Source organism: Lagenorhynchus albirostris, chromosome 20 (genome assembly GCF_949774975.1).
Source record: "Lagenorhynchus albirostris chromosome 20, mLagAlb1.1, whole genome shotgun sequence".
Lineage (NCBI taxonomy): Eukaryota > Metazoa > Chordata > Mammalia > Artiodactyla > Delphinidae > Lagenorhynchus > Lagenorhynchus albirostris.
In genome coordinates, this window is record NC_083114.1 from 8,325,488 (window position 1) to 8,338,455 (window position 12,968).

General features: G+C 46.6%; 1 protein-coding gene across 4 annotated transcripts in view; it reads left to right on the top strand.

Moving 5' to 3' along the window:
- Positions 1-12,968, top strand: part of MYH10 (myosin heavy chain 10) — a 135,138-nt gene that overhangs the window by 79,039 nt on the left and 43,131 nt on the right. For all 4 annotated transcript variants that reach the window (XM_060133392.1, XM_060133394.1, XM_060133393.1 and 1 more), the window contains 4 exons: positions 24-176; positions 3,833-4,006; positions 6,402-6,575; positions 7,305-7,419. In XM_060133392.1, coding sequence (XP_059989375.1) covers positions 24-176; positions 3,833-4,006; positions 6,402-6,575; positions 7,305-7,419 — 616 coding nt within the window. The remainder of the gene's footprint in view (positions 1-23; positions 177-3,832; positions 4,007-6,401; positions 6,576-7,304; positions 7,420-12,968) is intronic.

A 12,968-nucleotide genomic window follows, 5' to 3' on the forward strand; every position in this document is an offset into this window, starting at 1 on the left:
AGGTTGATGTTGTCTAATTACAGGCAGATTTTGCAGTAGAAGCTTTGGCAAAAGCTACCTATGAGCGGCTCTTCCGCTGGCTCGTACACCGCATCAACAAAGCTCTGGATAGGACCAAACGGCAAGGGGCGTCTTTCATTGGAATCCTGGATATCGCTGGATTTGAGATTTTTGAGGTATATCTTTCTCCCTCCTGCTTTTCCTTCCTTCTGTTTACTCTTTTAACAAGTAACACTTAAGGCTCCCTCTGTACCAGCTGCAGTGCCAGCCACCAGGGATATGATGGTAGATAAGTAGGTACAGTCCCTGCCATTCTATTGATAGTAGAGAGTCAAACATTGAGTGACAGAAACCCAAAATTCTCAGAATTTTGGGTAATGAAGTGAGGGGGGGGCTGTGATAGAAGGAATTTGCAGGGGCCCACCGTGGAAGATGTGTCTGCAGCAGTAAGAGTGGAGCACGAGAAGCCCCCGGCCTCAGGAAGAAGCCCCAGCATAATGAGAGTAGGTCCAGTGGTCCTGTATGGGAGAGAATTTGTCAGATGTGAGAAACTGCTAGAAAGCCAGTGGGACTAGATGTAGCTGACCAGAGGGGCAGAGGAGCTGGAGACATGGAGTGGGAGATGGAAAAGCAGAAGCAGGGAGCCAGTGGAGGATGGCGTTGCCGTAGCCTGGCGGCCAGATGGCACTGGCTTGAGCGGGAGTCAGGAGCAGCTGTGTGAGATCAAGAGATGAGGAAACATAGTGGACTCTGTTCTGAAGATACACCCACAGGATTTGATGGTGCACCTCAATACATTTCACTACTAATCTGACTAGATTTCTCCAAACACTCACCATCAATCCATCAAAGGTTTGTCGTCACATACCTGCTGTGGTTTTGCTAAACGTTGATAAAATTTTGGTCTCCTAAAAATGTGTATCTTTATCTCTCCTTTGATAGACACTATATAGCAAGGCACAAATACTGAATTAAGTACTTCTTGGGATCAGTGTGCTGCTTTGACCAGTTGGATACTGAATTGCCCTATTTTAAAATGAACCCCTTTGGACTATATAAGTCTGTCCTCATAAAATCTGAACTATTACTGGTATAAGCGGTTTTATCCCCCAGACTGCCACTGACACTATAAAAGATTGCTTTAATATGTTTTTTGTTTTTTAATTTATTTATTTTTGGCTGCGTCGGTTCTTCGTTGCTGTGCACCGGCTTTCTTTAGTTGCGGCGAGCGGGGGCCCCTCTTTGTTGTGGTGCACAGGCTTCCCATTACAGTGGCTTCTTTTGTTGTGGAGCACAGGCTCTAGGTGAGCGGGCTTCAGTAGTTGTGGCTCGAGGGCTCTAGAGCTCAGGCTCAGTAGTTGTGGCGCACGGGCTTAGTTGCTCCGTGGCATGTGGGATCTTCCCGGACCAGGGCCCGAACCCGTGTCCCCTGCCTTGGCAGGCAGATTCTTAACCACTGCACCACCAGGGAAGCCCCAAGATTGCTTTAATATGTATTGATTTGTGAATAACTGAAAAACCATGAAAGGTGGCTGCGTGCAAATTGCATGTCTGTTGCCTTCCTGTATATAAACAATCATAAGATACAGTGAAAGAAAAGACCCCCACTTCCAGCTGCCAACAAGAACAGATGAAATACCTAAGAAGAAATGGGCAAGATTTAGTTGACAACTTTACAGTGCAACTGTGAAAAAATGAAAGACTTAAAGAAATGTAAAAATATAGCTTGTTCTTGGATGAGAAAATTCAGCATTGTAAAGGTGTAAATCTTCCCCAAATTCATCTTTTTTAAAAAATATGTTTTTAACATCAAGAAGAGCATAGATTTTTATCTTATTTATTTATCTATTTATTTTTGGCTGCATTGGGTCTTTGTTGCTGCACGCGGGCTTTCTCTAGTTGCAGTGAGCAGGGGCTACTTACTCTTCGTTGCGGTGCACAGGCTTCTCATTGCGGTGGCTTCTCCTGTTGTGGAGCACGGACTCTAGGCACACGGGCTTCAGTAGTTGTGGCGCGCAGGCTCAGTAGTTGTGGTGCATGGGCTTAGTTGCTCTGTGGCATGTGGGATCTTCCCAGACCAGGGCTTGAACCCGTATCCCCTGCATTGGCAGGCCGATTCTTAACCACTGTGCCACCAGGGAATTCCCCCAAATTTATCTTTAAAGTGAACGTACTTGTTTAAAACCTATTTCAAGGGGTAGAGGAGGACTAGGCAACCTGCTTCTAAAACTAATTTGAAAAATAATTCAAGTATAGATAGTAAAATTCTGAAAAAGAAATGAAAAGAGGATATTAAGAGATAAAAAATTATAAAGCTGTATGGTTTTGACATACGAATATACACAGACAGTAAAAAAAAAAAAAGGAAAATGTTTTAGACGCTAAAAATGCAGGATTGTTTAGTGAGTGTTATTTGTCACGGAAAAGAATGGAAAATGTCCACTGTTAGGAGATGTATGCTCACCGTAGGAGACTGGTTTGATTAATTACATATATTCATGCAATAGAGATCTATGCACCCATTATAAAGAATGAGGTGGCATTATATTACAGACTCCAAGATGCGTTGTTAAGTTTTTTTAAAAATCAGGGTCACACACATTTATGAGTGCACAGACTATTTCTGGAAGGATCACAAGAAATAGGTGACAGTGGTTGCTTACAGGAGAGCAAGTGGGTGACTGGAGTGAGACTTCTCAGTGCAACTCTCTGTACATTTCTAATTTTATACCATGTGTTACCAATTTAAAAATCGATTATTTTAAAATACAGTTGGTAGCTTAAATATGAAGACAAGTAGAAATCCATTAAAGAAAAATACCATCACATGTAGTAGCTCAGGCTAAATAGAGCACTAAGATCTCATGATCTTAAGACAGAGCAAAATGCATTCACATAAGCGTAACCGAGCACCCACCATCGGGTGGTCTGCAGGTGTTGATGTGGGTCACTAGAAATACGGTGTTGAACACGGCAGGCTCTGCCCTGGCCCTCCTAGCGTGACCTCGTTCTAAGACGCTGAGTGTGACACCTCCCAGGAAAGATTGGAATGGCTTTTTCAGACTATAAGTCTATTCTTTGGGGCTTGATTAAACCTTCCCTAATTAAAGATCACTTTATAATGAAAGAGGTTGTTTATGGGCCCATGGTACTTGTGTGGACAGCATGGAAGCAGAAGAAAAGGCTGAGTACTTCTCATATAAGGCGACTGCTTTAAGAAAATCATCCCTGTTACTTCATCCATCCATGTTTCATCCCATCAGCGGCACAATAGAGAAATGGGCAGATTTCACAGAGAGGGAAAAAGAAATGTCTGTAACAGATGAAAAGGTTATTATTTGTTTCTACTATTGTTTTCCTTAACTCACTCTGGAGCCGGTGGCCTAAGTAAGGAGCAGAGGAGGCCGCAGCCCATCTGTCCTCTGGACCCTCAAAGCTCATGGAGACGTGCTTGCCTCCTTGGCCTCTGGCCTTCCCAAGTCTCTTTGTTTCTCTTCTTTTTCTCACTTTCTTTCTCATTTATTCATTTCTCTTCATTAACCATTCGCTAATCAAAATGGTTTTATTTGTAGATACTCAGCACACTAAGTATCATTTTCTCATTTTAGCTTCGCAGTAATGTGATATGGGTGTGTGTGTGTGTGAGTGTGAGAGAGAGAGACAGAGATTAAGAGAGACTCCCCTCGGTTTAGTCACTGTCATCTCATGGACTCAGTAGGGTAGTCAAGACCTGATGAATGACTCTTCGAGAACTTTCTGAGAACTAGCTGACTCATTGTCCCTCCCCCACCCCCACCCCCCGTTTGGAACATGGCTCTCCCGGCACCTGCAGCTGAACTCCTTCGAGCAGCTGTGCATCAACTACACCAACGAGAAGCTGCAGCAGCTCTTCAACCACACCATGTTCATCCTGGAGCAGGAGGAGTACCAGCGCGAGGGCATCGAGTGGAACTTCATCGACTTCGGGCTGGACCTGCAGCCGTGCATCGACCTCATCGAGAGACCCGTAAGATCCTCTCCCCGCCCTCTGGCTCTCAGCTCCCGCGCAGGCGGTGCCTTGAGTGTTTTCTCGCCATCAACTGAGACGGGCATTATCCTGTCTCACGGGTGCTAAGATAATTTTCTAGTCTAAATTTCCTAGGAAAGGGATGCCCATTTGAAAAGTGAGTAGCATGCCAGTAAGACCCTTCTTGAGCTGTCCTTTCTCACGGCCGTGTCCTGTCCTCGCGTAGGGCCGTGCGCTGGCCGACGTGGGCCTTCGCTGCCCGCAGGTGGCGGCAGCTGCCTTCACTCCAGCGCTCGGCACGTGTCAAGGGTGTGGGGCTGTCCTGGGCACACGTCCGAGGTGATAAAGGGGCACCGTGTCTAGCTGGGAATAAGACAGGTCTTGCACATCCATTTTGGGGGGTAACTAAAGCTTATCCTCATAAGTACAAAGATGCTTTTTTATAAGGTTTTTCAAAACCTTGTAAGAGTTTATAATCATAGGGAGTTTAACTATAGCATGTAGAATGATGCGGCATCATGACTCCATCGTGGGTCCTTTCAAAATGGAGAGTGAGGACAACTTTTTCCAGAAGAAAAATACCTAAAACGACTACTGTCGGGGCACCTGCCTGTCCTGGGCATCTGCCCTCATCTCTCACAAGCCCGGGCTCCGCCTGGCTTCTTACAGTACTCTGACCACGAGACAAAACATGGTCTCCCAAACTTAAAGCTCTTTAGAAATCCCCAGTGAAAAGGAAAAGAGATAAGAGATATTGACATTGAAAGATGAAGTAGGAAAAATGAAAAGGAGACAGAATTGTGGATCTTCTGAATCATGCTGTCACTTAGTCCTTCAGAAAAGATTGAATTATATTTGGCTCCTTTTTCAGAATTTAGAAATATTTTCATTGAAACAGATTAAAAACGTAAAAATTATGGCAGAAAGATGGGTGTTTCACTTATCTTAATCTAGAACTTCATTTCTCAAAGATGTCAGACGAGTGGGGTAAATTGGATTAAATGCCGTCCTGGACCCTAGGATCACCTAAGCCTAGTGGCCTTTGATTCTAGTGTTCTTTCAGCAGCTCTGAACCCTGCAAATCCTTTCAGGTAGAGGGGCCACAAACTAGACAGCCGGGGAGTAAGGGTCTCAGTCCTGGGCTCCCGGAGCGGGGAGGATTCTCTCCGCTGCTTCTACCTGCTCTGTTCTGTTAACCTCTGCCTTCCTGTGACCACATTATTACACTGTTTCATTCATGTTTAACTAGAACCTCCAGTTACTTTTTAAGCAATATTTGCGCAGAGCCAGCTCTTCTGCAGTAAACGTAAAGGCCTTGTGGGTTGAGGAAAACTGGTCTGAAGAGATTTATTCCAAAAGCTGATTTCATCCTTGTGCCCTAGAATTGGTACGCTCAGTCTTGTATCAGAAACTTGCCATATTTGCAGTGTGGCAATAAACGATGACCCCCGAAGCACTATAAAATAGGCCATCATTAAATATTTCGCTTAGCTTTCACGTGTACCCCACTTTCCTCCAAAAAAGAAGTCGTTCCATTGATTTCCGAGCTCCCAGAGAATGGCAAGCTCTGGGCATTTTTTTTTAATTTGAGACATAATTCACTATCCTAAAATTCACCCTTTTAAAGTATGTAATTCAGTGAATTTCAGCATATTCACAGAGTTGTACAACCATTACCGCTGTCTAATTCCACAACATTTTCATCATCCCAGAGGGAAACGTCACTCCTGTTCCCCTCCCCCAGCCCCTGGGCCACTAATCTATCTTATGTCTCCGTGTCTTTAAGTCTCTAAGGCTTTTTTCAGTGAACTAGTTGAGTGAAATGAAGGCTCTATTTTATTTGTTGATAAAACAAACCAATGAAGTAATTGATAAATTACTTCATCACCTTCCATATATTCTACTTAACAATAGTTTTAAATATTTCACCAAGCGTGAAGTGCTCGTTTTATTTAATCATCACTTAAAGAGAAACTTAAATTGACTAGGGTATAAAATGTCTGAAGCATTCCAGCTAGTTGAGGGTTTATAACAATTTATCCAGCCAGTCATTGAATATAAAGATTCCGTTTTGTCTCTACACCTTTCAGTTCCTTTCTGGTGTCTTTTATTTGCTACTTTTGGGGGAGTTATCTACTTGGAATTAGTTTTTTATAAGTTTGTGAGATACGGTACTCATCCATTTTCTTACCAGTACTTGTTGAGCAGTTTGAGATCTCAGTGTCTGCATGATAGTTACGATTTGCCATTACCTGCTACCCTAGCAGTTTGATTTGCACAGATCTTCACGAAGCTCTAACTGTTTTGGGATTTAAGCTGCTAAACCCAGTGGAAAACATCCTTGTATGTACAGTGACGTGCAAGACGTGTCAGTTCTTCTTGCCTCTGTTATCAGGCTAACCCTCCTGGCGTGCTGGCCCTTTTGGATGAAGAGTGCTGGTTCCCTAAAGCCACAGATAAGACCTTTGTTGAAAAACTAGTTCAAGAGCAAGGGTCCCACTCCAAGTTTCAGAAACCTCGTCAACTGAAAGACAAAGCTGACTTTTGCATTATACATTATGCAGGGAAGGTAAGAGTGAAAGAACTGCATTAAAAGTGCTGTGTTTGAGATTTTGCTGCATTTGATGAAGGTTGTAACAAACGTGCTGATATACACTTACAAACCCTTGAATATAGTACATATTACAAATGCACTTCCTTCGAGACAACCCATTTTTTTGGATTGTTCTATGAACTTATTTGGGGGGTGGAACGGGGGAAGTACAGAGAAAGTTTTGTTGCAGGGCCAAGCGAGGAGAACGGGTGGCTCGTGCGCAAAACCCCTGAGCCCCCGAGAGTTTGGGGGAAAGGTTATTTTTGTTTTTTTTTTTTGGCGGTACGCGGGCCTCTCACTGCCGTGGCCTCTCCCGTTGCGGAGCACAGGCTCCGGACGCGCAGGCTCAGAAGCCATGGCTCACGGGCCCAGCCGCTCCGCGGCATGTGGGATCTTCCCGGGCCGGGGCACGAACCCGTGTCCCCTGCATCGGCAGGCAGACTCCCAACCACTGCGCCACCAGGGAAGCCCCTGGGGGAAAGGTTTTTATAGGTAAAATTTGGGGTGAGGGCTGCAGCGTGTGTGACTTTCTTCTGATTGGTTGTTGGGGAGGGAACAGGGCGGGGCTCCGGGAATCTTGGGTTGAGCCTGCAGTTGCCATCCTCCACCTGGGTGGGGCGGTCCCGTGAACGTTTTAGGTGAAGGCTGGAAATGTCTCTTGTTTTTGTCTTTTCCCTCTTGCCGCACCCGGCTCTGGCCCGGCAGGTGGACTATAAGGCGGACGAGTGGCTGATGAAGAATATGGACCCCCTGAATGACAACGTGGCCACCCTCCTGCATCAGTCCTCCGACAGATTTGTGGCAGAGCTCTGGAAGGATGGTGAGAATGTGCTTGCGTTTGTAATCAAACTTGGCGGAATCTTTTACAGTTAAGGTTATATATGGTTCTTTTACTTATAGACGTGTGTAGACTTTTTTACTTTAAAGCTGTTTATTTTCCCTAGAGCAGGGCTGCCGTTGTATCGGAATTTACCCACTTTAAGAAAACTTGGGTAATAAGACATCTGCCTTCTTGGTCAGGTGCTGTAGGAACATTCTAGTAGCAGAGCCATAAAGAACTACACTTTTGCCTCAGGCCACCCTGGTCCCAGTGCAGTTGTAATCCAAGGGTGTTGGGATACAAAACCTGAGAAGCCTTGTGCATCTTCTCTGTGTCGTGTCCAGGTCAGCCGAGCTGCGTCCTCCCCCAGTGCCCTACCCTCCACACACACGCGAAGTGGCTGGTGACTAAACTCAGACCATCTGTATATAGATCAGTTGTTTTTATTTCCGTCAGTCCCCATAGTTCTTTGGTTTACATGAACCTCAGGTGAAGGTTTTGGTGATCTTATCATAGGCTAGAGATTTTGCTGGTACCAGAAGAACAAAGCAGCTGTGTGTCTGTACGTGTAGTGGGACCAGCATCTTCTGGCTTTTAGCTCTCTCTACGCTTTCGTCCTGGTTGTCCCCACCACTTCACTTGGCCTCAGGTCATGCAGTACCTTAGATTAGCTCTGGATCTGCCCCTGCCTAGGCTTTGACCCTGAGGCCAGGCCTGTCAGTTACCTGGCTCACTTCTTTTCCTATAAGCATCTCAAGACCTTGCCATCTAGCTGTCTCCTCAGGTAGAGAGAAAGAAACCCAGAAGGCAGATCAGAGGGCTTAGGGCAATCAGGACAAAAGGAAAGAGACAGAAAGAGAAGAGCCACCACAGAGAAAGTGAGCAGGGGGGTGATGACCCTACCAAAGACAGCCTAGTCGAGATCACGTACATCGGCTCCAACAAGTGCGAGGGAGCCTGCAGGGGTGGGCACACCGCACACGTACACGCACGTGTCCTGGGGAGAGATCGTGTGCATGAGACTGTGTACAGGGAGGGGCTGGGGGAAGGGTTAGGTTTCCAGCAAGTAAAACAGAAGCTTTTAATCACTGTCCCATTGGATGGAGGTTTTCACCTGGCTGCTGCGTGCTCGCTGTCACCTGTGGTGACCTGGTCAGCCTAGGGGGGCCCGTGAGGATTGAGGCGAGAGCAGGACCCTAAGGTGGTGTCTGCGGTGCCCACGTGGCTGAGGGACTCTTGGCCCTGTTCTGGGAAGTGTGAGAGTGGGTCTGAGAAATGGATCTAGCGTGGAAAAAGGGACCCTGAGCTCTGGTGGCCACCGGGTCCACAGGGCTGGGAAGAGCAGCACAGGTCAGTGGGAAAGGTGCACAGGAAACGTCACAAAAAGAGGAGGAAGGAGTAACGCTGCCCGTCAGAAATGCTGTGTTCAATCTGATGGCTGAGTGTCGCAGACCCCTGAGATGAATGCCACGGGGACAGCTGAGCGGGTACTGCCTTGTTCCTGGGGTGCTAAGGTCAGATGTCATGAAGGATGAGGCAGTTTTCCTTGTCCTTGAAAAATAATACTTTGTTGAAGAAACAAAGAAAGCCAGCATTTCCTGAGCACGTGCTAAGGGCCGGGCAGTCTCCCAGCACCCCCTGAGGAACATTCACATCCTGTTGGGGCCTTAACCACGGAGGGTGAGTAGGTTTCTGCGAACCCACTCATCTAGGGGTGGATGGCATTTCTAGGAGTGATGTTGGTGTGGAAGAAGCGGGGGTGAAGCTGGTAGAAGGAACGATCACAGGGCAGAAGTGGAAAATCCCAGCTCGGGGTGAGTGTCCCGTTGGGGCGTTAGGGCAGGGCTGGGGCCAGGAGGCAGAGTGAGCAGGAAATGAAGCCGGAGCACGGAGTAACGCGGTGGCCAGTCTCAGGTGAGCTTGACTTCATTGACTAGATGGCATCCGTAGTTGTACGGGCCAGGGCAGGGACACAGGGTGAACTTGAAGAAGCAAAGCGGGCAGTGGTTTGTTGGATGGATCGGGTTGAAAGACCCCGGAAGCGGGGAGTTCAGCGCGAGGTGACCGTGGAAGGAAAGCCAAGGAGAAGAGGAACAGAGGAAACTAGCATTTTACCGCTAAAGTCTCAAAAACAGATTTTCTCTCTTCATTTTGCATGAGAAGAGAAGCAGGTGTTTGGGGAATCACGACAGCAGGTCCTGGGCTTACACACTGGTTCTGACATTGTGAGCCACTTTTGACTCTTGTCTTTTCACTTCTTAACCAAAAACAATATTGTGGGGAACACCTTTGGAGCCCCTGACCTGTTCCTGTGAGCCTGCACGTCCAGCCACGCTGGACAAGCTCACCGCCCACGCTTGTCAGCAGTGAGGTGGATTCGGGAACCACTACCGGCGTGTTCCCTGCCGCCCAGGGCCTTCTTCCAGATGGAAACTCAGGACACGCACACAGGCGGGAACGGGACCGAGGCGCCTCTGCCTCGGCTTCCTCCTTCCAGGCTCCTTTAACTCCCCGCCTCACCGTCCAGGTACGGCAGGGCCTCTGGCAGCAGCGGGTCAGAAGCGCCAAGAGTGTGAGATCCGGCAGGTGAGGGTGGAGATGGGGGCTGCAGCTGCAGTGATGATATGATGCACATTCCGTGTCACAGGTGCGGGTGACGTGTCTCACAGGTAGGACCCCATCTGCAGAGCCCTTACCTGCCCTTCTGTGCTTTTCATGGACTGGCTACAGACAGGTTACTCACTTGATGGCAGAAGCTCTGAGAGGAAAGGCGTGTGGCCTGCGGGGCCCTCCCGTCCTGGCTCAAGCCCTGTCCACCTGTCCTTGGCCCACAGCTCAGGCCCTGCCGGGGCCCTCACCTTTCTCCACGTGGCCAGCTTGGGAGCACGTGTGGCCACTTTTGTCCAAATGGGCTGAGCGGAAATCCTCTCCCCATTGTGACCTGGCTGTGCCGGCATCCACTCCGGGCTCATCCTGTGTGTTTGCTCTCCTGGTATCGCTTCTCTTAGTGGGACGCCCTGCCATCCGTCAGCTCAGGTGGACGGTTACTCAGTTTAATCTGAGTGACAGGCTCTCAGAGGTGGCCCACCATCGGAGGGAGGGGCAGGCGGAGCCTAATGCCAGGCTCCTCCGATTTCGAGGACCGCGTGTTGCACGCGTGAGGTCAGCGGCAGGCTCAGGACTTTGAAGAGGGTCGTAGGGTGGAGAACTCGCCATGCTCGCTCTGGACGTAGAGATATCTTGGGAGAAGGGGAGCTTCTTCTCTAGGAAAAGAAAGTAGCCCTGGAAAAGCATGTGATCACTTTTCTCTTGTTACAGCCACATCAGTGCAGAGGCAGAACATGACAGGTTGACTGAATGTATGAGTTATATGACGCGTGAATATAGTTTGCCTGTGAAGGTGCAATGCCTTGAGTATAAAGCATTTCATGTTAAAATAAACTTTGTGTTAGAGTTTCCTCCAGGCCAAACCAGGAGAAATAAGATTTATTGGTGGCAGCCCTGCCCTAGAGATTCACAGTGCCCTACTTTTTTGCTGAAAGATGTTTTGCGATCTCTCTACCAGCTGCACACGGATTTCTTGCCACTTCTGGGGGGCTAACGTACAAGGAAGAAAAGACCTAAAAATTACATTTTCATGTAAATGTATGTCCTATGATATTTTCATGAGTAACGGTATGATCAATAGGTATCATCTTAGTTATGGTTTGAAGTTGCTTTAACATTTTGTACAATAGAACTTGCTACAATAGAATTTTGTTTTCCTTAGTGGTAGTTACCTATTCGTAGTTTGTATTTGAAGTAAATTATATTTCCAAAATCTGGATGGGAAATAAAATTACACAGCAGTGTGAATTTTTGACAGTAAATGCCACTAATATTTACCTTTTCCAGAGTGGTCTAACTTGCTGCAGTCTTGTCCTAATTTGCTAATTGGAGGATAATTTTATGAAAGACAACGCAAATAGTACCTTATTACTCTTAAATTTCATCCTGCGTTTACATGGGGGTAACCATTTGACATTAATATGATATAATGCTCACACCTGGAGTTGGGAATGATTCCGCTGTATACATTTATTTTATACAGAACTTTGTCCAGATGTGCAAATTCTCTAAACAGTAATGTTTGCATGGGGTCTGCCCTGGACTAGCTGCTTTTGTAGCCCGATTGCAAAGTTGACTTGTGATGTCGAATGTCTTTCACACTAACTGAAGTGTTTGTGTATTTGCCCTTCTGTCCTCCTGTTTTTGCTGTTTCTCTGCTTTAGAGATTCAGAATATTCAGAGAGCTTCTTTCTATGACAGTGTTTCTGGTCTTCATGAGCCACCAGGTGAATGGATAAAGCCTGTAGGTCTTCCAAACACAAGGGGTTTCAGCCCAGAGGAAGAACTTGCGGGGTGGGGGGCCTGGCAGGGTGGCCTGGGAGGACGGGGGCTTGGTTTCTGGGTTTTTGTTTTTGTTTTGCTCATAGACCTGCATGAACCTTCATTTCATGCTCAGTTTTATTTATCCTTCAAGGCAACTGTTTGAGCGCATAAACAATTCAGTCGCTACTGCCTACACATTGCTTCTTTTATGCGTAGCCTGTAAGCACCGCAGAGCAAAAGGTCTGTCACTACCTTTTCCAGTAGTGCCGTTTGATACACAGTCCTCTAAGGGAATTGTTAGGAATCGATGTGCCCAGTAATAATATCTCCTTTGTCTTTGAGTTACCGTTAAATTTTCAACTCTAAGGAACTCCAAGGAGGAGTGGGGTTTTTTTTTCTTTTTTCAAGTCATTAACATTTTGTGAACAAATAATTACATAATTATCTCACGTATGTTGGTCTCATCATTATGCCTTTTATTTGGAATTTATGTGCATATCTGGCTACTTGCCCTTTTGAACTGAAAGCCATGAAACTATCTACAAGGCTTGATATGTGCACGTTGATACGAAGAGTGGAGTGTTAGAACCTGTACCTTGAACCTGAAATTGACTTTCACACATTTGGGCCTTATGGTTTGAATCCTTAGCCCTGTTTAAAATACAGCCTAACCTGTAAATCGACTGTACTTTAAAAATAGATAGATAGATAGATGGAAGGAAGGAAAGAATACAGCCCAACCGTGGCAAAGAGGCCCTCCAAAAGCCTAATATAAATGAAGATCACCTAACCTTCCAGTTGTTTAGTGAAATTGTCAAGCAGTAAAAACTCCAAGGTAAAGTCAAATTCATCTTATAAAATTTCCTTCATGATTTTTGGAACATAATGCTGAGACCCGAACCCATCTCGAAAGTGTTTTAGCAATATGTTAAAGAAACATACCCGTTTTGATCCAAGATTCCTGGGGTCAGTTCTGGCTCACGTGCTGTTAAAGAAGCTGCAAGCAGGGGGGCGGAGGGAGGGGGAGACGATGCCGAAGGCTGCTCCGTGAGCTGGGATGACTAGTCCACAGGAGAACTCTTCAAGGTCAGCCATCTTTGGCCTCGGGGGTACTGAGAGAGTTGAGGAAGTGGGGAGAGGAAGAGCTAGGTGGTAGTTTGAAGCTTATGGTCTGCCTG